Below are 26,588 nucleotides of genomic sequence, written 5' to 3'. Positions count from 1 at the left end.
GTATTTTTGGAGCCGGTGTCAGCCACGGTGCCCTTGCCCCAACAATCAAACGAAAGAAGCGAAACGAGCCCCTTGATTGATCCAGTATATTATTGTGTAAAAGGTAATTTGTAAAAAACATATTTGTTAAAGTATTCTCGTATTGTTTTTTGATAGATATACTGTAGGGTTTTATTGGCTGACACCGACTCCAAATATAACAATAATTATAACTACATGATATAATCGTTAATCGACTTTTAAGTAGTCTAATATTTTTCATTTCATTTAACTTAGGAAGACTCTAAAAAATGTGTTGAATACGCAATTATTTTTATTACTTTTTCGTGCATATTCATTTGTTTTAAAATAGTGTTTTGTTTGAAGTCGGTTTTTCTTTTTGTTAAAATTTTTATTTATTTTTTGATTTTAAGTGAAGCTGCTGTTGACTAACTAATTTTTTTTAATATGGATAGATTAAGCGTTCCGTTTATATGAGTCAGAAACTACTTCGAGGACAATTTCAAAGGAAACTTGCGAATAAAGCAAAAATAGACTTTCGAAAATGCGGATTTAATACGTCACGCGGCGTAAACTACAAGGATCCCTCGAAAGAGCTGTAATCGAACTCAGCAAAAAAACTTTGAAAAAGACCAACTATATTTCGTACATCATATGACATCACGTCACATACACAAAATTTGATTAAAGATAGTAAGAAATTCTGCCCCATATCGCACCCTAACTGCGAGCCGTATAGGAGTTCCATCACTACATAGTATAAAACAAAGTCGCTTTCTCTGTCCCTATATCTTTAAATCTACGAAACGGATTTTGATGCGGTTTTTTTTAAAAGATAGTGTGATTCAAGGGGAAGGTTTGTGTATATAATACATGAACAATATAGTAAAGAAACACTGATAATTTTAAAAGTTTGCTATGTGATGTCGTAAATACACAATTTCTGTAGTATATTTAGTATCAGTATTGCACCCGTGCGAAGCCGGGGTGGGTAGCTAGTTGATTATAATATTCGACTATGATAATTACATAAACATAACCACATTACGGAAGGTGACTCAAATATCCAAATAACCTATAAATAAAAGATTCGACTGAGTATCGATAACGTGCTCCTCAGAATTGTTCCGTTCCCTTCCGTTCCGATACTTTGTCATAGATTCTGTGCTCAGAACCTTACCAAACTTTCACCAAATTACCCTTGAAGTATATATTTTATAATAAAAAAAGAATTATCAAAATTGGTTAACGTGATTTTCAGTTATTCACCTATTTGTCGCGCATATACATAATGCAAATTTAAGACTTATGTCGTTTTCATATGGATACCATCATCGGAAAAAAAAAAAAAAAATGGGACCCCACGGGAAGCACTACCTTTCAAACAAAAAAAAAAATATCAAAATCGGTCCACCCAGTGAAAAGTTATGAGGTAACAAACATAAAAAAAAAAAAAAAATACAGACGAATTGATAACCTCCTCCTTTTGGAAGTCGGTTGATAAACAATAATATAGCAGAGCGTAAAATCGCAATGTATTGTGGATTGCATGCCTAAAAAGGGCAAGTTCTCCGGTACGGAACAAAAACAACTCAAACTGCATTATTTTCGAACGGAAATGGACAAATTAATTTGTTAAGACTTTCACGGAATAAAAATAGACGACCGACTTCGCTTCATTCAAAGTAATTTCGGCTTTCACCTTTTGTTGATGCACAAATCGATGGCTCTCAGATTGGTACTCTATCTCGGTCTGAGTAACAAGTAATTGTCTTAAAATTAGATTACTGATGAAAAGATTATCTCAGAATTAAATTCGAAAGCCAGTTAAAAGTTCTCAGAAAATTACTTAACGTAATTCGTTTTCTAAATCAGACGTACTCGAACAATTTTATAAGATCTATACTAAAATAAGAAAAGTACCTCTGTGCGTCTGTTTATTTGATATTCTTTTAAGGACAAACCGTGAAACTGAATTTGATACAATTTGGTTATAATGATATAAAGCATGGAAGAATCTGGAAGACTACCTTTATGCTTAACCCCTGACGACGAAACCAAAAATCACAAGCAAAGCCGCCGGCTTAACTACTATATAATATTTTTTATAATGCTGCCATCACATAACGCATTCACAACATAAAGCAGCACTCATACTGCCGCGTCAAATAAATTTTGATGTAATATCACTACATTTTGTCGGCTTACTGTTCTCTCGCTGCGGGGAAAATATAATAAACGGGTTATAACATTTGCATATAGATCACCGTGTCCCGTCGTATGTCGACCCTCGTGTTTCTAAATTCACTAAAGTTCTTATGACGAGCGATATATTATAACGTGTGAAGTAGTTACGCGAAAACCTAAGGCAAATTTAAATTAATTAAGCCCCGTTTCAAAATCAAAATATACTGTTTTTATAAGGCTTTTACAAGCGCTTTTGAAGCGTCATTTAAGTGAAGATACCAGGGATTCGGAAAGTAGATTCTACCGAAAAGAATCGACAAGAAAGTCACTACTAGTAATCTTTTTCAATATTTAAAATAACAGTCATGTTAGTTAAATACAATTATATCTTTTAAGATATATGTAATATATCCAGCCTGGAAGTCAGCAAGTATTACGCCATTTTAACGTCTGTATAGTCTTGCATTGAATTATATGTATACCTTACTTTGCTTTGTATTGAATAATATATAATATGCCATTTAAAAATATATATTTTTAATGATTTTCATTTATGAAACGGCAGTTAAAATGTCTGTAGAATTTTATTATGGAAACGGATACCTTGACCCAAGAACGAGTTTACATGCAAAGTGCTGAAAATATTAATATTAATTTAATATACTTTAATGAACGGTACCACAGAAGCTGAATTGTAATACGAGTATTTTCAAAGTTTGGTTTATTGATATTAATTATATCGAAAACAACGATGATTTAATTTTAACGGAATAAAAAGAATACTGTGAAATTCGCGAGTAACTTTTGACTGCTTATCATTATTACGAACCTTGTAAATTTTCATTACCATTTATTTATTAACTGAAATTTTTGAATCATAAATGATATTTAATTTTATACGGTATGTCTTATCATGCGACGATATAATTATCCGTTAAGTGTATTTTGTGCGGCGTTTAAAATATTTTAATGAAATTAATTATTAAATGAATAAAATGTATTCAATATGTTTTCACAGACTTTCAACACTATACTCTAAATGAAATTTCACCAATTAGCTCAATAAATTAGATGACAATTATTCCACTGCTGGGCTTAACCTCCACTTCTTGAAGGTTTTGAGTTATGAATTTATTCCATGTTGTTCGAATGTGGTATATGTATAAAATTATCAACGCAAATTAACTATATAGAAACTTAATAGTGCTTGTCCAAGTTTGAACCTTTACCCTTCAGCATAGATTCGTGATTCTAACATTTCAAAAAATGTTATATCAAAAAATGTATTAAAAAACAAACTTTGCAACATATATTTGCACATCCTAGTATCTATTTATTGAAAGTCATCAAAATTCCGCCGATGTCACGAGGGTGGGTATAGGGACCGGAAGACTTGCTATGGAAAGCTATTTCACATTCATTGACAGTACCATACCACCCATGATGTGCAGATGGGAGAAATATTGTAATAAAAAAATATGAATGTCTTATATCAAGAAAATCCTTAGCAAATTCCGTCGTAAATACGATCATGTAAAATATACCTAAAGGCAGATAGAAGGGCTTTTGAGAGTGCTTTAAATGATGTTATGAATTTTGTAAGTTGAATAAAGTATACAAAATCATTACTTAGTATAAATATAATAAACAAAGTCGCTTACCGCTTTCTGTACCTATGTATGCTTAGATTTTCAATATATATATTACGCAATGGGTTTTGATGCGGTTTTTTGATTGTATATGGATGGACATAGACATTATAGTAAAGAAAGAAGAAAAAATCTGTAGTATTTTTAGTATCAGCACGTGCGAAACCGGGGCGGGCGCTGGTCGCTCTTATCCAATATCATAATATATTGGGTTTATCATCAGATTATTTGCTTTTCTAAATGATTACTGTTTTCCTTTTTTTACATATTTCAATGTAAAATCGATAAACTCGTATAATAAACAAAGCTAGTATATTCATTATAACGTCAAGAGACTTTTCAATTGTCAGGTTGTTATCACGCAAACTTTCCCAGTTATACTTTCATTCAACTAATAATAATATTTATGTTATGGAGATTTGTTTTCTAATAAATAATACGCTATTAAACAAAGCTACGTTTTGTTACAATTACGTTTATAAACACACCGTATCGTCGAACGAGACAAAGGCACGCGGATAGTTACTTATATTAAATAGGATTTGAGGAATGCAATTCCCTGTATCCTTACAAAGGCTTTGTGTTATACGAATCGTATTTTGTCAAAACAAACGAACACTCTGATATTCCGCCAACAGTCCAACCGTTGATGTATTTTGTGAATTTTGTTGCTACGTTTAATTGAGTTGCAAACAAATCCACTGACATGAGCAAATCCGAGCGTACTGAGACCGGATTTGCATTCATCGGGCTTCATGGCTAGTATTTTTATGTGCTTAACTTATTTAGTATGTTTTTATTTTGAATATAGAATAAAAATTTCAACATGAACCTTTAACTGGCTTTTACTGCGAGACAACAATTTCGACTTTACTGTGAGTCAAACATATTTATGTAAAATTGATATAAACACTGACTATACATATTTATTTAATGGCTGATGTCGACGTCGTATTATATTTCGAGAATGACTTTGATGTTGACTACATTTTTCATACTTTTATATTTTCAATATAAAAACAAAATTAAATAATATATTTAACTTTCTATCAGATGGAAAACAAAGGAAATACTAACATTTTATCGTTAATGTTATCTGTAACTGCGTTGTCTAAGCGTCGAGATTAACCCACAAACTAATTTGGCAACCGATCCCCTATCCAATTAGTTGTTATTGAAAATTATTTGGGGCTAGATTGTTGTTATACTGATTAGCCAATGCTGTCGAATTCTATTCGTTCGGTCTGCTATTCAAATATTTATTTATTTAACTTTATTGATACACACACACACACACGCATATATTATTTGCTATATATATACCTTATAAGTTTAATATAAAAATATAATTTTGATATATTGATTAATCAATAATTTTATTATTTAATGGAAAATGTTAGGAATAAAAAACATAGTTTAATCAAATTCTCGTTAAAATGATTTTTAAAAAAAATCTATTTTTGTTGGTAAGTTAGTTGAAACTTTGTTCTGTCGGTGTGTTTGTGTAGTTTTATGGAACATTGGCACAAAGGTGGAGCACAAAGTATGAAAAAATAAGAAAGTAATCTTGCATCGCATTAGAGGAATATTAGCTGGTTAATTTTAATTTGCGAAATTGTACTAAAAAAGGCCAAAAATGATTTCGATGTCACAATCAACACAATTGCTGTTGTATTTATATTATTCGTAATTATTATTAAATTTTATTACGTCACTGATAGCCACTGTTTCGGGCACTTATTTTAATGTCGTTAAACATCTATAAACAATGGAACTTCGATAATTCGTAGTATTAAAATAATATGCAGCCGTTTTAAATAATTAAAAACTTCGAATATAATATGAACAATGCAGCTTAAAACGACAAAATGATTGTCATTACGTTGTTCGTTTAAAAATTTTAAAGTATTTATTGAAATACTTTTGTTTTAATTTAAACCGTATTACACGCAAATAGCATTTAACTGTCTCAAATTAAATTTATCTTGCACGCAGCTTACCTTTCGGTCGTTGGTCGTTTCGATTTCGTCTAAATTGACATTAATTCTTCAGTATTATTACCACTAGCTTGTTAATCTGCGTATCCCGAGTTTCTAGGTTTAAAAACAAGGTCGAGCCAATAAATAGTTATTAGATTTTATTGTCGAAGCCCAATTCCTGAACGTTAATCTGTTTAGACTCTCTTATATACATGAATATCTAATTTTTTACATATGTATGTATATAGCACAGATTTTCTTGCTGGTCTTTCTCAGTATCTGCATTCCATTGTAGCTTGACTTTATAACAGTTTGTTAAATGACGATTCAAATCTTGTAAAAGACTACTTGAGTAAAGTATATTTTGATTGATTGATTGAACTCGTGCCCCGGAAAGCACGTAAAGTTTATTCATGACGCCTGAAGTCATTCCGGTCATGTGTGATATCCCATCGGATTATGAGAGAAGGAAAGGAGAGCGCAATTGTGTTTGCGCATACACGTATGCATTATAATATCTCTAAGACGATACCGCTCTTTCCATCCGCCATAATCAGAATCTGTCAGGAGGAGATTGTCACTTTGTCCTACTCAATTTTAATATTACTTGAAATACGAAAATTTAAACGAATTGTAAGCCTTTAGGAAATTCTAAGAATTTAATTATTCCTTACTTTGCTAATACACTGATAACCGTGCAATCGAAATAATCATATATCTCTTTCTACACAACGGCTAACTCTTTGATGTTATTCATTTGCGTTCAATAAGTTCATACAAAATACATTGCATAGCTGATTCTAAGAATACTCGATTAGTAAATTAAAAGCATAAAATCTTGTAAAAGATATCGAGTAATCGATCTACGAAATTTCATTTTTTAATAAGTGTTTTCGAACAATGAACTTAAATTAAAAAATGAAGAGAGTACCTTGTATCTTAATCTTCGATAAAAACTCATTATGATATTTATGGAAAGTTGATCGTTGATCTAAAATTTCGCTTGATCGCAAGTAATTGATTTTTAAAACGCTTAAACTCCTGGTGAAAGTTCCGCTTATCAATCTTGATCGGAATAATGATAAGCATTTAATGGCTCTTGCTTTTAATTTTATGTGTAAAATGATTTTTATTGTTGCGATATCTTGCGCTCGCTGCCTTTGTTATCTCCGTCCGTTTTAGTCTTCTTGTGAAGTGGAACGGTAAAGACCAACATGATTTATTAGTCCATTAAAATAATAATGAATTGTCGTGACGCAGCGAAATTTATGGATAATTTAACCAAATTATTACTGTGACTTCACTGTGACATTTATAGTTTGAAATTTTTATTATTAATTAAAAAAAAAATGTTAATTATCTACTTTTTATTTACAAATTCAAATTTCATACGAAAGGCGTAACATCTTATTACTCCTGTTATTGGTAGCCTATTGCCGATAATTGAAATTTCTTTTTTCTTTCTTAGTTAGATAAGAATTTATAAAACAATGTAGATATCGTTATATCATATTAAATAAGTAAAGCGCGTAACTCAGCTGATTGTGAAGACGGTAACAACTAAAATGATAAATATAAAAATAAAAACAAATGATAATTAATAAAAAAAAACAACTTAATCAGACACGTGCAATACGACCAATTAAAATTTACTGAGTAAACTTAGTATAGTTACCTCGTTACCAGTTCAAGTATCAATAGATTGTCTATTAAATTTATACGTATTATACAAACAAATCAACTTTATTTGAATTCCATATTAGACTTTAACACCCGTTCTCCGATTATTATGAAAGTTTGCATATGATATATTTCTTGTAGATTTTTTTACTTTCAACAATAGATGGCGCTACAGCGCATTAACTACACAGATTAAACGAACTCTATGTTAGTTATGTATGATAGTTGGTATGCATTTGTGGACGGAGATTTTAGGAAAAGTCATATCGAATAATCATTCTGCTACCCTTATCCCAATTTACTTGTGGTCGGCGCGGCATGTCTTCTTCGTCCAGGCTTGGTTTTCACGCAATCCTTCGTTTCAATTTTCGTCCCCTAACTCTTTATCCATCCACATTTATGCTCAAGACCTTCCTCCCAATATCTTTGATGCTCAGCATAACATGCCCATATCATGATAGCCGCATTGGATATAACTTCTTAAATTTATTATATATATATATATATATATATATATATATATATATATATATATATATATATATTTTTTAATAATGTCATAAAAGTGGTATAAAATAATATAAGCCACTTTCGTTCAAACACGCGTTGCAATGCATTCAGATATAAAAGTTTATTGTCATATGTATATATTTATTGTAGTCGCTTTCAAAACAGTTTCGATTCCGTTCTACAAATCTATAGCAACTTTACGAATCCCTACAATAGCTTGATTTCACAAAAGGCACTGTACGGCTTCTTTAGGCGTGATTTCAATACATATACATTACAAATGCACTGAATTTTATGATTCGCACGTAATAGGTTTCAATTATAAAGCTTGTTTAACGGTTAATAACCTCATTGAAAACACATGTACCTACGTGTATATTCGAAACATTCTCTGACCATTTATTTTTTTAGTGTCCAAGGTATAAGCTTATACATTCCGCGGTCCATAGTCAGGACAAAATGAGGTTTTATTGTCAAAAAACACTAAGTAATATAAGTAAATATAGAAATAATAAATGTTTACACCACTGAGCGTCAAAAATCGTAAAGGTTGTCCGTATTCTGGAATTTTGTTTGTGATAGATTGCCTATCAATCGAATTATGAGAGTAGGGAAGATGTGTTTGTACACGTATAATTGTCAGGGCGTAATTATGTGTGTAACAGTGTTAGGAATTTATAAACAAGATACAGATTTAATTTAAAAAAAAATAGACTGGATTCATTTTAAAACAAATGCCAATAGGTATGTTAAAAAAATATAATCAAAAAAACACTACAGAACGAACAGATAGTTGAAAATATACTTTAATATAAGCAGTTACATTAAGGCAAGTTAATTTAAGTTAAAACGACACACATTCGTAAGAGACGTAAATTTTATTGGTACAACAACAGCGATAAATTTTGCTGAGAGCAATTTATGCTTTACCTGTAATAATAGTAATCGATCATGCTACGGCGAATGTAGGTAACACTAAAAGCAATATTATTTTTTGTTTAAAGGGTCCCCGCGTCAAGTTAATTGACGTATTGCTCTTTTATTACACTCTTAATTTATTATCATAATATCATTGATGATATATTACATAGATATTTTATTGGAATAACTGTAATTGTACCTTTACTTAATTCAATAGAATATTTATTGAGTTCCTTGCAATCTTCGTGGCGGAATTTACATTTTTGTAAAATTACGATTCAAATTCTTGTGAGAGCTTGATTTTAGTGCGAGTTCCATCCGTAATGGCTAATTAATTCAACCGCGAAGCAAAATTACGAGCATTTGTTTAAATTTTATACATAAATACTAAAAATGTACAACATTTCTTCATACCGTTTTGCCATATATTCGAATGTACACAGTATTTACAATCAACAGACAAATGAAAAAATAATAATAAATTCTTCATCTTTAAAGAACCGGAGAGGTTTCAAATTATATGTTTTAGGGTTCCTTACCCGAAGGATTTAAGTGATTCTATTACTTAGACTCCGCTCTCCGTCAATTACCAGGCTATTTTATATCTAATGATCCGTGATATTTAGACACTTGAAATTCACAGAAGATATATTTTCGTTACCGCTGTAACATCAAAAGATAAATAACAAATTTAAATAAATGTTGAAAGAGATTTTTGCCGTTTTTAAAGAGGATGGTACGCAAGTCCTAGTTGCCCTTGACCGACTTGTTTTATAAATTTAAATGTTATCATTTTCAATTTATTTTTTTAGTACTCTCTTGTAGTATTTCGTATACAGTACGTACATAACTAGATAAATTATATAACTAAAATCTTTCTCAATGAAAACGACTGTTCTTTCCAATGCTTTACTATTTATTAACTTTTAATCTACTTAGAGCACCATTATATTTCTTGTCATTTTATTTAGCGAGTATTTTGGTTAAATATGCAAAATGCAAAAGCTTTTTGATACTATGTTCTGCAGTTTTAAATGAAAAACATTTCGTAATATGAATAAAACTCGAAGGAAATATAATTTTAACTAAACATTTGGAACGTGCGTATAAAATGTATTTTAAATTTACATCCAAAATTAATCTTGCAGCTCTACGTAGTAGATCTAATTTTATTTCTCAAAATCTAATTTCCGTGCATTCCCAAAGCTACAATCTGATAGAGCGTATGAATTTAAAGTACGCCGAGTCAGTAATAAAGACGAGGGAACTGGCAAGTGCTTACGCCGTTAAAACTTCAAGCGAAACTAAAAAGCTGGTCGCGCCAAGAAAAAGAGAAACATCTTTGTTCTCAGCAGCCAAAACAACTCTGTTTGGGCATTTGTTTCAATAACAAACAATGGTACGAACCCCGCAAAGAATCGGGTCAGGAACGTGCCCAATCGAAACACTGCATTCGAATAGGGTTCCATATCGACGTGCTAAATTACTGCGAATGGGGATTAAGAGAGTATTGTGTAATATTCGCGGAACATACCTGTTGATTTATATGAGTCATTTGTTTCATATTCCTTAGCGTTTTTCTCCAACCCTGCCAAGTCAAAGCCGGCTATGAAATATGAGGCCCAGTATTGTGTGTCGGAGCCGAATGCGCGATAATATTGCGCTATTTTTAGCTTAAGGTAAAACGTTATAGGAATTTATAAATAACACGCAATGTTGTTCTAATATATTATTATGGTGATATATCAAGAACACTATGTATTACTTTTTTTGTACACCGAATATTCAATATATTACTAATAATAATCATAATAATGCCCATTCCTCCAGTTAAACATGAAGCTTGTTAGGATGTGGTACAACAATAGCCTTTTGGCTATTGGGATTAGGATCAAATGTACACATTTCATCCACATCGTTAAGCGACCGATACTTTTGAGATTTATTCATATTGAATTGAGATTACCATTCATTTCCATTCGAATATTTATAGTTACAAAAAATGCGCAATTGTTCTATGTATTAATTTTCATACAAATACTATGCCCTCTGCATATCTTTACTAATCTATAAATACTACAAAATGAATGAAACGAATATTTCCAGAAATCAATGAACAGCTATATTTAACTGTTTTAAACGTAATAACGTCGAAAGGTCATTGAGCTCTAACTGAAAAATATTTTGATTTCGTAATTAGAGTATCGTTTATCGTATCGTTGTTTATAAATACAGTAGCGGAGATACAAATTGTACAAATGTTACAGGTTGAACGTTCGCTCAACTTATTTACGATCTGTTAACGAAACTTTGCGTATGCGTTACAGAAATTTCGCTGAACTAGTTTCATATTTCGTACTTGTATAGAAACCAGTAATTATAAAAAAAAATTAAGCTGGAACATATTTATCATTATAATTCGAAATTCGAAAAATTAAAATGTAGTTCAAGATAGTATTAACTTACATTGCAACGTTAATTATTGAAGATGTCCTTAATTATATGTACATGTAACGAATTACGACACGATACATAATAAATACATTAATTATTACATATCGTATCATAGCTATCGGCGCAAAATGTCGTAAAGTAAGATATCGTCGTACGTAAAACAGAAGGAAATATTAAGTTCTTATGCTCTTTTGTAAAGTATGTAAGTTTTGTTAAGAACAGGCTACTGTTATTAACGTTGTTCGTGAAGTGCTTAAGCGAAAGTATTCTATTCGAAAAAGTGCTCAAAAATAAAATATAAAATACAATCTGCAGCATAAAAAATGGTATTACATACATATATTTTAGTTATACAGCTATAACACTACAATAGTATAAAATATCCATGAATATTAAATAAACAGTTTTTGCGTGAAACAAAACAAACCAACATAACAAAACAAGGAAATTATTCGGCGTATTGTTTTAAATCAAATTGAATTTATAACCAAATGGTCAGTACACTAATTCATCTAAAATTTTAGTGGTGCATGAGGAATAACCACCGAGATACATATATCATTAAGTTAACAGTTTATACTCTAAACGCGTACAGAACTAACTCAAACTGGCATAAATCGCATTTGATTTACGCCGTGTCGCACCACGCCATCTGACGCAAATATTATGGTTATTGTTCAGTTTCAACGTCAAATTGTCACGCTATATAGAATATAGTAAAAATAATGGCACTCGAAAAATTTAATTTTAAAAATTTCTAAAACACTATGAAATGTCACGTGCGGCATTTTACAAATATATCATAAGTCTTTGATGATGTTACTGATTATATAATGACTTATTCAGTAATGTCTAACTAATATTTATGCACATTTTTTTTTATACATGCAGTGTTTCGCGTTGCACAAGGCACAAAAGTTTGGTGCCAACATCACGTAAATTAGAAATGACACGAATCATTAAAAAAATGGTTTAATGATTCCTACGTGACACTTGTGACTAATCTGTTTTAGTGGGGCAAAAAAATTATATATTAATAAAATATAGGTACATATATATATTCAGGATTCAGATTTATCGAATACGCGCTTGTATAGTACCGATAATATCGAACGGATGTCACTAAAAATCTGTAACTGATTTTTAGCTACAGCCGTGCGTCAGAGCCAATTTGGTTGCTGCTGACATCGTGAATGACCTTTTTTTTAATTATTCAATACAGGATTCTCTAGGAAATGTTAATTTTGCATACTTTTTCTGTATCGTATTGTGAGTTCAAATAAGTTTATAAATAATAAAATTTAAAAAACCAGACTTGTTTAGTCCTCGTGAACGGTCGACAAAAAATCGAAACACGTGTTTCAAAATAGCAAGTCAATTTGCCATCGGAGTTGGTGCCATATGGCGTCACCGCTCCGTTAAATTCGCAAAAACCGTTACCTGAAACAAGTATCATGGATAGGGGACAATTTTATAAAACACTGGCCAGTCCTGTAACCATCGATTGCGGTGTATTCAACGAGCGAATTTAAACCGATGTTTGAAAAACGTAAAAATTGAATATCACTGTTAGTAAAAAAGTCGCATCAAAATTATATTCGAATTCGATACTCCAAAAAATTGTATGTCCGATTTTTGAATTCAGAATAGATTTTCTAATGGACAGTAAGTTTATACCAGAATAATAAAATTGAAGATTTAGCAAGTTTTGTTTACGAAAACTCTCAAACTAATTAATTGTTAGGAAGAAAGTTAACGAGCGATTAAAATGTCGGCACTTAATCGTACAAAATGTGAAGTATTACAATAAGAATAAAACATAAACTTTTTAGGATTTTCGTGCTTACAAATGTTATATTAATATTCATGTTTTCTTAAATCGAATCCGTAGATCTACTTCATGTGACTAATCTCAAGTATTTGTTTGTAAACGAAGTCATGTAATCTCGATATATTACATTTGTGATATCATTCATCAATATATGAAGATAGTAATCATACCAGTTAACGGATAGCACACAGTCACTTTCGTATATAGCTGTTACTTTAGATATTAAAACCTCTTTTGCATTGCATCGTCCACTATGAAATAAGACGATAAGTCCTTTGGGCCAATCATTGCACTCTTCCAATCGGAATACAGAAATACAAAGTACTTATTAATATTTGGTGGTACATTCACTGATAAGGGTGTGACTCCTTCAAACAGATTCCAATTAATATATATGATATATGTGTATCGTTTAAAACAATTTCAAATTGACTTTAACAGTCTGGAAATTCTAAATTGTTTCGCTGTAAGTGTTCTCATAAATTGAAAATGAGCACAACGTGTAGAAAGGGACGTGTAACGAGGCATAAAACAGCAGGCAATGATGACAAACGACAGTTGGGTGGTCTGCTCTTAACGCACTACGGTTTAATAAAGTCGTGTTTTTGTTGGGTCAGGCGTTGGATTCATTTTTGGTTTTGAAAAAAGAATACAATTAATTTTTTTTTAAGTTTCACGATTTGAACATTTAGAAAAAGGATGTATACAAAGGATAGTTAGAGAATCAATATTTCGTATGAATATTTCTAAAAAGTAGTTATACTTTTAACTAGCTGTGCCCGCGACCTTGAACGCGTTTGAATTTAACAAAAAAGAAATATTATTGTAGCCTAAGTTACTCCCTATTGTATCAGTTATCTGCCACTGAAAGTCCCGTCAAAATCAATCCAGCCGTTCCAGAGATTAGCCGGAAGAAACAGACAAAAAACCGACAAAATTTATTAAAAATGTTATTTTGGTATATGTTACGTGTATAAATACGTTATGCATTGAGTAAAAAGGGGCTATTTTAATATACACTCCAATTTTATTATATGCATAGATAATAATATACCGAGATGCTGATTAACATAAATATAAGATGTTGTTTTTCCATAAAGATATATTTAATCAATATCTAAGAAAAATATACCCGACATGTAGTGAGCAAGTATTCTGCAATCAATAATGTTGCAATAATTGGATATTGTATGAAACAGACTTTCTGCCGTCAACGTATAAAGGATGCGTTAAACATTCACACAGACACGGCAAACAGAATTATTAGGTATTTTTGAAACGACGACGTTTTTTATTCATACTCGTCGTCCTAGCTCTGTAATTGTACCACTTAGGTGCTCTTTGCGCGCCGAAGTAGGACTTATTTCTTAAATGTCTCATTAAAATTGTAAATACGCCCGTTCCGACAAGTCTCTGTGTTTCGTAGTTATAAATAAAAATTATTACGAAGACGGAGGAATAAAATCGTTTCGGGACACGTTTCATTCTTTGCTCTTTTACACATATTAAATCATTCAACGGAATATTCAAATCAGAAGTATTGTTATATGAAATTGTGTTTGGCTTAATTATTTGTTGCCTTGAACAGTATAATGCCAACTTTAAAAAGTTATCAGTAATTTATTTTTAATGTTTATAGCACCGTCAGCCATAATCAAAAATAATTCTTTTTTCAAATAGATTTTAAAAAAATAATTATATGTTGTTATTTTTTTAAAGAAACGTTGCGGAATGTATATAACGGGACTAGACTTGTTCATCTATACCAATATTATAAATAGGTGAAATTCCTTGTTCTCAGGTATATACGAGGCCTAGTATATAGGACTAGGAGGTAATCTCCGGAACAATGACAACACTCTAAATTTTTTTTCACTGGTAGGAAGCTACATCATCCTTGAGTGTTATAGTATAGTATATTACATTGATAACGAATGAATTACTCGCTATACTAATTATATATGTTATTTGTATATTGTATTTAAATTAAACTCTATCATTCCAAACATTCACAAGGAACAATTTGGATACGTATTCGTATACCAGACCTAAAAAATGACAATATAAAAGGATTATAAGTATATGTTGTAAACATATACAGTAAAAAGGCATGAAAACAAAACTGTTAAATTTATCTTTTCCCATTTAACATATTTCACATGGATGAAATTTACTCGATATTATTAATATACAATGAGTAAGCTCACAATTTGTAACGAGAATTAAATTGCCATTGTGAATAATTCCAATAAATAAAAATTACAGTCGTGATTGACTTCCTTTTTGGTATATTGGCTAGTTGATAATGCCACAGGTTCAAAGGTGCTGGGTTCAAATAACAATAATACAACAGCCTGTAAATTCCCACTGCTGGGCTAAAGGCCTCCTCTCCCTTTGAGGAGAAGGTTTAGAACATATTCCACCACGCTGTTTCAATGCGGGTTGGTGGAATACACATGTGGCAGAATTTCTATGAAATTTGTCACATGCAGGTTTCCTCACGATGTTTTCTTTCACCGCTGAGCACGAGATGAATTATAAAGACAAATTAAGCACATGAATCAGCGGTGCTTGCCTGGGTTTGAACCCGCAATCATCGGTTAAGATGCACGCGTTCTAAACACTGGGCCATCTCGACTCAACAACAATAATAATAATAATAAATAATAAATATTGGACAACATCACATACATTACTCTGATCCCAATGTAAGTTGTGGCACCACAAACACCCAGACCCAAGACAACATTGAAAATAATGAATTTTCTACATCGACTCGGCCTGGAATCGAACCCGGGACCTCGAAGTGTCGTTCCCATGAAAACCGGTGTATACACTACTCGACCACGGAGGTCGTGAAGGTCGTCAATAAAAAGAGCATCAATGTAAATATCATATGAAAGAGGAATCCGCCAAATCAAACCCGCGCATTTAATTGCAAATTATTTCACTTAGCCATGTATGTGTTAGCAAAGTAATTAAAACGTAATTATATTTTGTATTAAGTTCCAAAGTTTGGCAAAGAACCGGTACACAGTGAAGTGACTCCTAAGTCAAGTCTGTGGAGTGCCGCAGCCGATAAAATGTCACCTCTATCAACACGTCGGACCGCAGCCGAGAGTTTGCTTACTTTATTTTGTAACACTGTGGCCGGTTACCGAAACTTTACTGCTAACTTCATTCGGTATTGACATTTTTAACTATAATTTTTAAACTTTAAGGCGATTTTCAACGCGCCATAAATTTGCCTCTTGAAACTTTTGTAATATAGCAAAAAAATACATATTATTTTGATGCTTTGAAATAATAGTTTATTACAAAATATATTTTATTGCATCAAATAAAAAGATCTATACGAGACGTATATGCAATTATTATTTTATTTCTTTAATCTGTTTAATGAACAATAATTTTCATAGGTGAAATTGCTGTCTATGAGTTATAAATTACATTTACTTCCAGATTACTTTTAGGCTTTGTAATTTGAAAATTGATATCGTTCTGTAGCGTATACTTACACTAACAACTTAATACGGAAAAAAAACAAATAAAAAAAAACGAAAGGAGACTAAAGAAATATGTACTACATACTACTCCAGTAGTACATTGATACTTTTTTAGTTTTTTTTTGTTCTTTTCTTTTTTATAATTTTAAATACTGAACAAGAGTTGAGAGATTTGTGTATCTAATTAAAACATACGTAATATTTTGACAGCGTAACTTGTTCAATAAATAAATAAAAGAACGTAATTAAACCTCCTTTGATTTTTAGCGTTGATCCTTTCCTGCAATTACAGCCCCACCCGGGATGTGCCAATCAATCAAAAAGACTAAGCGAGTCACGTTTCCATAACAAATTTTGATGTTCATTAATTATATAAGCATTGGATAAATCGAATACTTAAATTTACCTTTCTCTTATTAAATTTAGAATTTAATTTTTCCAGGATTATTTTTTATTATACTATTTTCATTCTTTTTCCATCTGAAGTAAATCGCAACGTACAACTATGATAATATATCTTTTTAAATAATTCATACACATTATTTATCAAGAAATCTTCTATCATTCAGTAATTCCTATTTATAGCTCGGACATATTTATAAACTTGGACAGTTGAAATAAACAAAATATAATAATGTTTACATCTCAAGATTTAAACATTATTTATTTTATTTATATATTTTAGTCCAAAGTACGAACACTCAAATCTGACCCGACGATTGTGGATTCGAACCTGGGTAAGCACTGATGTAAATAATTTCATGGGCTTAATTTATGTATTATATTATGTATTAAATTTACAGCCCTTATGCAAACAAAAAATATGAAAAAAATACGTAAACTTTGAGAGCTATATTACATAAGAACAATTATAAGTGGAGACGATAATATTAGCCTTGTTGTTGGTTCACATAATACATTACTCAAACCAACCTTGTTAAGTAAACTCGCTATACCGCAAATTATTTGGCCTGATTTGGAAACCTCTTCCGTATTATCTAATTAGCGAGATCAAACTATTTGACGCAACCGCAATTTCGGTCGTAATTATTTATGAACAGCGATTAATTAGGAAAATTCGAGCAGCGATTCTCAAAGTTTTTGTAATGAGTTTCAAATTATTAAGTCACAAAATAAAAAATGTCGATTGGTATCATTTAAAGACAAACCCGTGGTAAAAAACTGTGACACTTGACCTAAGATTGCGGTTTAAAAAATGGACAAAAATTACCTTCGATTTCTTTTTAATCCGTATTGTAATGCATCGCGCTTAGCCGTTAATCTTTAATAAATAAATCTGCAGCATGTGACTACTCTAACCTGTATTAAACCTTCTCCTCTAAAAGGCTCTCTGGCTTAACCCAACAGGAAGAAATGTAGAGTTTTTTATAGAATAATAATATTATAGACATGCCTATTCATTCTAACACAATATTATTAAATTTTAGAGCATAAATAAAAACATACAACTGTTCTAAGTTTGTACATTTCACTATCATTGGTATAAATTTAACAAATAATTAATGATTTTGTATGCACTACATCGTTACCAGTTCATTAAATCGAGTAAATGACCAAACTTCCACTACTTTAATAAACTACCAATTTGAACATTGTGGAATAAAGTTGAACGATGCTGCATGAACGTTGAAAGCGCAACAAAATTTATAGCATCGCGATTTCGAGTACATGTTTTCATTGTTAATGAAAGACGAACGACAAAAACCTATACAGTTAACGTCTAACGGTCTTATTCATAATAAGTTATCGGAGGTTTAAAACCTCGCTAAAAGTGGATTGTCAAAAAGTGTTATTCATAATCGTTCTATAACACTAAAACGTTCGATAAACCTCCGATAAAGTGTCTTAGATTTATACAAGCTAAGACCCTACTACAAACCTTCGATAAACGTATATTAGCAAGAAAATGGCCGACTTTGATCAGCTGACGTTTGCAATGACATTTGATTTCTAATCATATTCAACATTGCAATTTTTGTGAAAGTAATTCTTACGTATTTTTTTAAATATGCAAGCCTTACAAGCTATTGCGATCATTGAAAATTATGTCATTAATCGGCGCAGAAAAGTGTATCGGCCAAGAGGAAATCCATTCTCTTTGGACGATGAAGAATTTCGAAAACGATATCGGTTTTCAAAAGAAACGGCTACTTTTATTATAAATTTAGTCCGGGAAGACTTGAAGCTGAGCGCTAAAGGTTGTGGTACCTCACCAGAGTTGCAAGTATTGACGGCAATAAGATGTTGGGGACGTCGTGAGGTATGCGAATTTATAAATAAATATTTTTCATCTTTTTCATCATTAATGTTTCTTTACCCGTTTCAAAATGTGTTTTTTAGATTCAAGAAGATGCGGGAGACCTTCATGGATTATCTCAAGCTACTACTAGCCGTATATGCAACAGGGTGGCGCGGGCGCTAGCAAAACATTCATCAGAGTATATAAAGATGCCTACATCTCTTGCAGAAGAGCAGAGGCTGATGATGGAATTCCGCCAAATAAGGAACTTCCCATCGGTAATTGGCTGCATTGATTGTACCCATATAAAAATAAAGAAGCATGGTGGTGATTTAGCCCAATATTATGTAAACAGGAAAGGATTTTACTCTCTCAACGTTCAGGTATGTATGTTAATGATTATTATTGAGGAAGTTTTTCTTTTATATTATAAAATCTAAATTCAAGATTGTTGTAGGTGACCTGTGATGCTAGTCTGCGCATCAGAGATGTAGTTGCAAGGTGGCGAGGAAGCACTCATGATGCAAGAATATTTAATGAATCCACCCTAAGGGAACGCTTTGAAGCAGGGGAGTTTAGAGGGAGATTGCTAGGTGACTCTGGATACAGACTAGAGCCATATTTGTTTACACCAATATTAAATCCACATAACCATGCTGAACAGAATTATAATGAGGCACACATTGCAACAAGAAATGTTGTAGAACGCTGTTTTGGTGTTTGGAAACAGCGCTTTCAATGCCTACTCCATGGCATGCCAATGAAATTTGGCAATGTTAAAACTACTATTGTGGCACTTGCAGTTTTGCACAATATTGCAATTGCACACAAAGATACAAATGTGGTGGAGGACAATTATGAGCTCAGTACTGAAGAGCTACCTGAACAGCTGAGTAACATGGACTCAAACCATAGGCGAGGTAGAACTGCTGCAATCTTGCAAGCTTTTATTGCAAGGCACTTTAATGAATAGATTTCTTCTTAGTTGCAGGTAAATGATTAAAAAACAAAGTAAGATTTATGTTTAAAATTTATTTATTCATTTTTTTTTTATAGTATTCTATTTTTAATTTTAACAACTCTCCCTGCAACTGTAAATTAGATGTCTCAATGTCTTGGTTCAGCATTTGTTTTCTGTGCAGTTCCCTCCTGCATTCTATTTCACAAGCAGCAACTTCATCTGCCGGTGAACAGCCTTTACTGAAGCACTACAATAAGAAATCAAACATTGAAAGCTAAGTTAAATATTACAACATGTTTTTCTTTATATGAAATTACTTTTATATACCTTTTTTTTAATTTTTCCAGGTTTTGGACCCAGCATTTGAGATGTTGAAGACTTTTCTGGAGATGGTGGATCCAATATTGAAGAGCTTGTTGAAGGTATTGCAGGAGGTGGTGCTTCTGCATTGTTTACATTCATAATTATCTGAAAATATGTAAATGTTTTAATAAATTATACTTTCTGTGTATGTAATCACTTTTTGTTTTGCAGGGAGAATATATTATGTATAATTATAACTTTGTACTATAAATGTTGAAAAAGAGTAACTACTGAGTTTCTTGCCGGTTCTTCTCAGTTAAATCTACATTCCGAACCGGTGGTAGCTTCACTTAATATAGTTTTTAAAATTACTGTAACAAAAATCCTTGAACAAGCTTACTAGAATAAATTATTTTATTAATTGTTTTGTTTTCTTTTCCAAAGTCATTCTAAAACAAAGATGATTAAATCAATTCAATTAATTAACAAAATTGATTCCAGTATTACACTACATTCATATTAAGCATTTTTTAATTACACTTACCATATCCATATCATTTGAATTTGCACTGGAGGGAGTGGGAAGTAACATGTGCTGTAAAGATAAATTTTTAATTTTGCAGTACATGATAATATTTCTTAATTAAGTAATTGCAAAAGAGTGATTATAGTTGTCATAGTAGACTATGAAAAGATACAATATAAATTACCTGATTTACATTATCAGAGTCGAATTCATTGGAGTCGACTACAAACTCATTAGGAAGCCAACTACCAATGTCTTCTGTTGGAACTTCCTTAACTGGAGGCGGACCACCACCAGTTTTAAAAAGTTCCTTCCTCTGCTCAGCCTTCCGTTTTTTCTCTTTAATTTTCATTAAGCCCCACTGTGCTTTCAATTGGTTTACAGTGCGTGGAGCTCCTTGGCACATACAGTTAAAACTGAAATTAGACATTGGATATGCTTAAGAGTAATTCTTAAAAAATACAACAATTAACAAATCTGTTAATAGTAATGAATATTGTTTGAGATAGAGAAAAACAATAATAGCAAAATTAGATTAAAAAGCACCTCTCTTTTAAATCATTCCATGCCACCACTTTCTTAGCGTTGGAGTTCGTGTCGGTGTTTTTATTTTCGATTTCACGCACTCTCTCCTTCACCAAATCTATTAAGATGATCTTAAGAAGCAAAAACAGTAAATGTTACAAATGCATGCGTGAAAATGACAGTGCAAAATTGCAGACTTGCGAATATAATAAAACTGTTACACTAACCTTATCTTCTTCTACCCAATTTTCACTCCTCTGCCTTTTATTAATTTTGCTCATTTTTACTTTTTTCAATGTTCACAATGTTGCATTTAAATTGAATGACGCGATGTTTGTCAAAAGATAATTTTTTTCAATTTGAATCTGTCCACAGGTAAAAAAATTGTTGTAACTATTTTCTACCATTCATATTTTACCATTTTTTTTACCGAATGGCAATATTATGTACAATAACAGCATTATAGTTATAGGAGGTTTATCGAACGATTATGAATAAAGATTTTTATCGAACGTCTGATAGGCTTAAATGACGTTTTAACTAATATAGGTTTATACCTTCGATAAGTGTTTGATTATGAATAAGACCGTAAGTATTTTATAAAACGACAAAACGCTATATAAATCCAGGAAAATAACCCTATTAAAATTTTCGATACAAGTATTCTTAAATAGCGTTATTCCGCTTGAGCAAAATGAAAAAGGATCGCGGTCAAAACCCTTAAAAACGATATATTACTAAAGATTTTTTATAATTTTCTAAACCACCGTGTGAAAATATTCAAAGCAAGTTTGAAAAATATATAAAATTCAAGCCTCGGTCGTCAATTAGTGTGACGGCCGTCAGAGGCTGTCAATACCAAAAAAAAAAACCATCTGCACACCGCTTGCGGGAAAGACTTTTCGTTTAAAACTGTTTTAGCTTAACCAAATACCGAACGGTAACCGACAAATTCATCGAACGGATAAGAATGAAAACGTTGTAAAACTTTCGCAGTATATATTTACTCGACTAAGATTGAAATCAATTTTGAACAGTTTCTAAGTAGGTTTCTATCGATATTCTTCATTCACTATTCCGTGAAAATTCAAACTCAAGTTTTAAATAAAAGTATAAAGGAAACACTAAATTATTTAAAAATATTATACAGTAAAGCTTTCCTGGAAATAAAGTCGACTGTTCTATAACAAATGTCATACGATTTTATTCTTAAAATAGACTTCGTTTTATTATAGAGCTAGATTAAGATCGGTAGTTGTTCCCTTTATTGCAGGAACACTTAAAGACAACGGAGTGTGTTTTATTTTTAATCTGGTTTATCTAACTGCTCTTATAAGTGTACTAAGGATTAGGTAGCGTCTGGTTGATAACGTTAAGAGGTAAGTACTTGGAGATGAACAGCTCTTGTAACTTTGGTAAAATAAGTTTAGACCGACTTCAAATATGTGTACGTACAAGTCAATTGAAAACTTAGAATATAATGGTTTTTTTTTTTGTAAACTTTTGTACATTATTAAGAGAGTATATATTTATTTTATATGAAACAAATTGAAATTGTAACAGTTTGTACTTATTAATTATATATGTCTATGGATCTATTAGCCCACGAAAGCCTTGAATTGATTAACTTTTATTAAAATCAACGTAACATTTTAGTTTTTACGTCTAGTCTTCTCACGCACACTGAGAAACAAGATGTCTGTAAGCAAAAACGTCCATCATTAATACTAATGACCCCCGATAATAATTTAAAGTGGAAGGACAGGCCTTGGTGAGCGACTACATAAGCCTTGTAAGCGTTCTTCGATAATAGAACATTGCCGTTTACAAGATTTATTCACCGAATGCCTTACTTTTCATCCCTGTATAATAAGAATATTTTTTTTTGTCTCATCAACCTCGTGTTATCATGTACGACCAAATTGAAAACTAACCATTTTTGTTGAATCAACTACCTTAAACGTACAAAATCATTATCAATATAAGTCTATAATATTATAAATTAATCCAAGTAAAAGATCAACCAAATACAATGTCGTTACAACAAGTACAAGTTTTCAAAGATTAGATCGTCATTGATAATAATCTATCCAAAGCCATATTGGAAATGATTCATATTGCTTATTCTCTTCAGATCTCGAGTTCGTCGGCAAATTGCTGTTAAATTAGTTGCTGAGTTTCGAAGCATGAGGGAGGATACATCTTCCATTCAATCTTAGTTACGTACAAGAATTTAACTTTGCCCAGACTTGGTACGTTTCCAGAATAAAATCATATCAGCCATAGTACCTATAAATAAGGAATGAGTTATGAAATATTTTACAACCCAATGGAGTAAGTTTTATAACTAAAGGTAAGTATATATTGTTCAAAGAAAAATACCAGCAAATGTGAAGATACTTGTGGAGACGATGGCAGAATTATTCTTTAATATGAAACTCTTTAAAATGAAATTAGAGATTTTACTTTCGATTTTGACACACACTTAAATATGACCTAAGAAATGTCAATTATTTTTATATGCTTAATTTATATTTATAATCCATCTCATGCTAAAGGAAGACACCATAAAATATCAGATTGTATGGAATGAAAGTTTAATAAATTTATATTCACAATCTGGAGTAATCGCAGGGATAGTGTCTTAAATGATCAAAGCGCTAACATACATGAAAACTAAGGTATTATGTTCTTAGTGCCTGTAATTATACTGGTTTATTCAACCACAATATACATAAAAGCAGAGCTACACATATAAAATAGTTGCGGTTACTGTTTGGCGGTAAAATAATTGATAGCTGAGTAGTACTTACCCAGACTAGCCTTGGTCAGGTTGAGTTAAGTAAACTCACGCAATTGAAATTATTTTCAATTAATACAACAAAGTAAGATTGGGATAAGGAAACCGCGACGATGTCTATTACATTAAATAAGTATATATCAAAGTCGCGATCTAAGAGAAGCGACAGGTAATGATTTATGAAGCGCAAAGCTGATACAGAGTAACATTAGACCACATCAAAATAAGAAAGGGGCCGTATCAAAGGCAGCAAGGCATCCCCAAGGGCCAAGACCTTTATTTATGGCACGCCTTTGTTAGTTCACAGGAGAAATATAAATAGTTCGCGCTGAAATATCGAATGCTTTTGAGGGTGAGATATTGTAGAAAATTAATGATGTGGTCAGTACTTGGATTGGATTAGGGTGTTTTGAATGAATGGGTGAGATGCTAAAAGCCTTGGGTGGGTTTGTACGGCTTTGTAAAACACTAACGCAAATTGGGATCAAGTCTGCTGAGATGTAAAGGGGCTGCAAATGTTGTTACGTTTATTTATGGCAATTTACATTTTTATTACTTTGTACTCTTACTGTAATTGCTTTATTATAATTGATTTATTGAGTGTGATGATAAAATGGATTTTGAAAGAATGAACTCAAGAAAAACTACTTTGGAAAATTAATCAAGTATGGTCTTTGTCTTTGATCTAGTTTTTTAATATATTCCTTTGCAGACAGCACATAATTATTATTATGTCTGCAAAGACACCAGATCACAGATATATATTAATAGGTCTCTACTTCTTATTACGTTTTCAAAAAACGACAAACAAAATATTACATTATTGGTATCGTTGCAAAATTGAATTTCAAGAGTGCATTGCAATATTATTTTGGATAATCTGAATGATATCGTATAAAATTTTAATGCAAAGCAATAAAAGTTTTACCACTATCCAGTTAGCAGTAACAACGATCGTAAATATTACCCAAATTTGATGCATTCGGTACATAAAAGATTAAGTATTTGTACAGTAAAACATTTTTACTTCAAACAACAAGTTCGTTGTTTCTTGTGAGAGTGTAATAATTATGTATGAACTGTATCGATCAAGATTATTGGTAGATGAAATCTTTACTGTTTGTTTCATATTGTAATACATTTCTTACATTCTTTATTTGAAAACAATAAACATTTTTTTTAATCAAAGCCAATTAATAAATATAAAATAAATTTAAAGATCCTTAAATCAAGTTGCTAAGAAAAATACGTTGCTTTTTATATATGTTTCTTTGTATTGAACAAAAATTCTAACAGAAAATCAAAGCCGTTTGTTAGCTTATACTTGTCATGGGATCGAAATAATATCCGTTAAAATATATAAATATAACATTAAGCAAAACAATTTGCCATTATACTACGACAACATAAAACACCACGTGTATAAGCTCTCAATATTTAATATCCATAAAATACTATACAGTGTGTTTTAGTTTATAAATAATGGTGAATTTATATCAATTTGTTGATATAATTCTTAGTTATTAAAAGTACACGCAATATGGCTGACGTCTATAAAGTAATGGGTCATCGACTCTCATCTCGGACAAGACAATAAAGGTTTTAATGCTTCATGTACATAATTCATAGGTCGCCATCCGTCAGCCGGCGCCTGTGATAAAAATTCCAAACATATCGAGTTGGTAACAGGATTTCAATTTTTAAATCGCATAAAATACCTGCATCAAACGGTTAAACAAGTTAACTTTATATTAATAATAATTTATTTACAATATGATATTTATAAATATAAAATTATAATTATTAAATAATATATAACGGTAATATTAATAATCAGCTATTGTATGTACGTACGTGTACATATTGCATTGCGTGCATTTAATTTTTAACAATTATTTCAAACTTTTCTGTAATAAAATTTCCATGTTTAGGTTGCTACATCTAATAACAAAATTATCATTTTCTAAACGTCACTGAACCGAAAAACTTTCCTAACAAAGTAACTTGTATAACTCATAAAAAATAAGGGTAAATATCATCTTGCGAAACTGTAACGAGTACTTACAAAATACACTACCAGCAAGTGCTAGTAATGGTTGCCTTAGATCATCATGAATGAGGCAACAATTTCCATTGTCTTTGCCTCGTGAATTCCGAACACCGACGCGGACGAGTGCTTTAAAGATAACCACCACCTTAATGTTACTTTTTATAACACAATACGTGCCTGATATTGAAGGCATTTTAGTATTAAAAAACGACACTTATTCTTTAAGTGACTTCATTAATCTTACAATAAAATACGTGAAGATTTTTAAAGCTACCTCAGTCAAAAATAGAATTCAAGTTGATTAACTTTTTTGGCACACATTACGCTGTCGTGTAAAGTGGTATATTGGATCGAAGGAAGAATTTGCTGCAATGCAGTCCTTAATTTTAAAGCACTACGGTCTAAATCACAATATTGATATTATAATTATCAGTTAATTAAAGCTT

The 26,588-nt window shown here is 31.4% G+C and overlaps 3 protein-coding genes across 7 annotated transcripts in view; 1 reads left to right on the top strand and 2 right to left on the bottom strand.

Annotated features, from left to right (window-relative positions):
• LOC124535766 (fasciclin-2) overlaps positions 1–26,588 on the bottom strand; it is a 113,488-nt gene that overhangs the window by 61,634 nt on the left and 25,266 nt on the right. The gene's annotated exons all lie outside the window — the stretch shown is intronic.
• Positions 18,494–19,956, top strand: LOC124535767 (putative nuclease HARBI1). Its single transcript, XM_047112094.1, has 3 exons — positions 18,494–18,998; positions 19,079–19,360; positions 19,435–19,956. Exons 1-3 carry the CDS (start codon positions 18,747–18,749, stop codon positions 19,948–19,950), a joined length of 1,050 nt encoding a protein of 349 aa, XP_046968050.1. The 5' UTR covers positions 18,494–18,746; the 3' UTR covers positions 19,951–19,956.
• LOC124535768 lies at positions 19,990–21,882 on the bottom strand. 2 transcript variants are annotated; one of them, XM_047112095.1, is made up of 6 exons: positions 21,520–21,882; positions 21,314–21,423; positions 20,952–21,183; positions 20,786–20,836; positions 20,266–20,406; positions 19,990–20,185 (listed from the first exon to the last, which is right to left on the bottom strand). In XM_047112095.1, exons 1-6 carry the CDS (start codon positions 21,571–21,573, stop codon positions 20,009–20,011), a joined length of 765 nt encoding a protein of 254 aa, XP_046968051.1. In that variant the 5' UTR covers positions 21,574–21,882; the 3' UTR covers positions 19,990–20,008. The 2 variants fall into 2 exon arrangements, with proteins under 2 accessions (XP_046968051.1, XP_046968052.1); XM_047112096.1 differs by lacking the exon at positions 19,990–20,185 and adding an exon at positions 20,642–20,690 and having other exon boundaries at positions 20,241–20,406; positions 21,520–21,877.

Source organism: Vanessa cardui, chromosome 15, assembly GCF_905220365.1.
Source record: "Vanessa cardui chromosome 15, ilVanCard2.1, whole genome shotgun sequence".
Classification (NCBI taxonomy): domain Eukaryota; kingdom Metazoa; phylum Arthropoda; class Insecta; order Lepidoptera; family Nymphalidae; genus Vanessa; species Vanessa cardui.
Note: the sequence above shows the minus strand (reverse complement) of the source record. Positions and strands in the feature narration are given on the sequence as shown.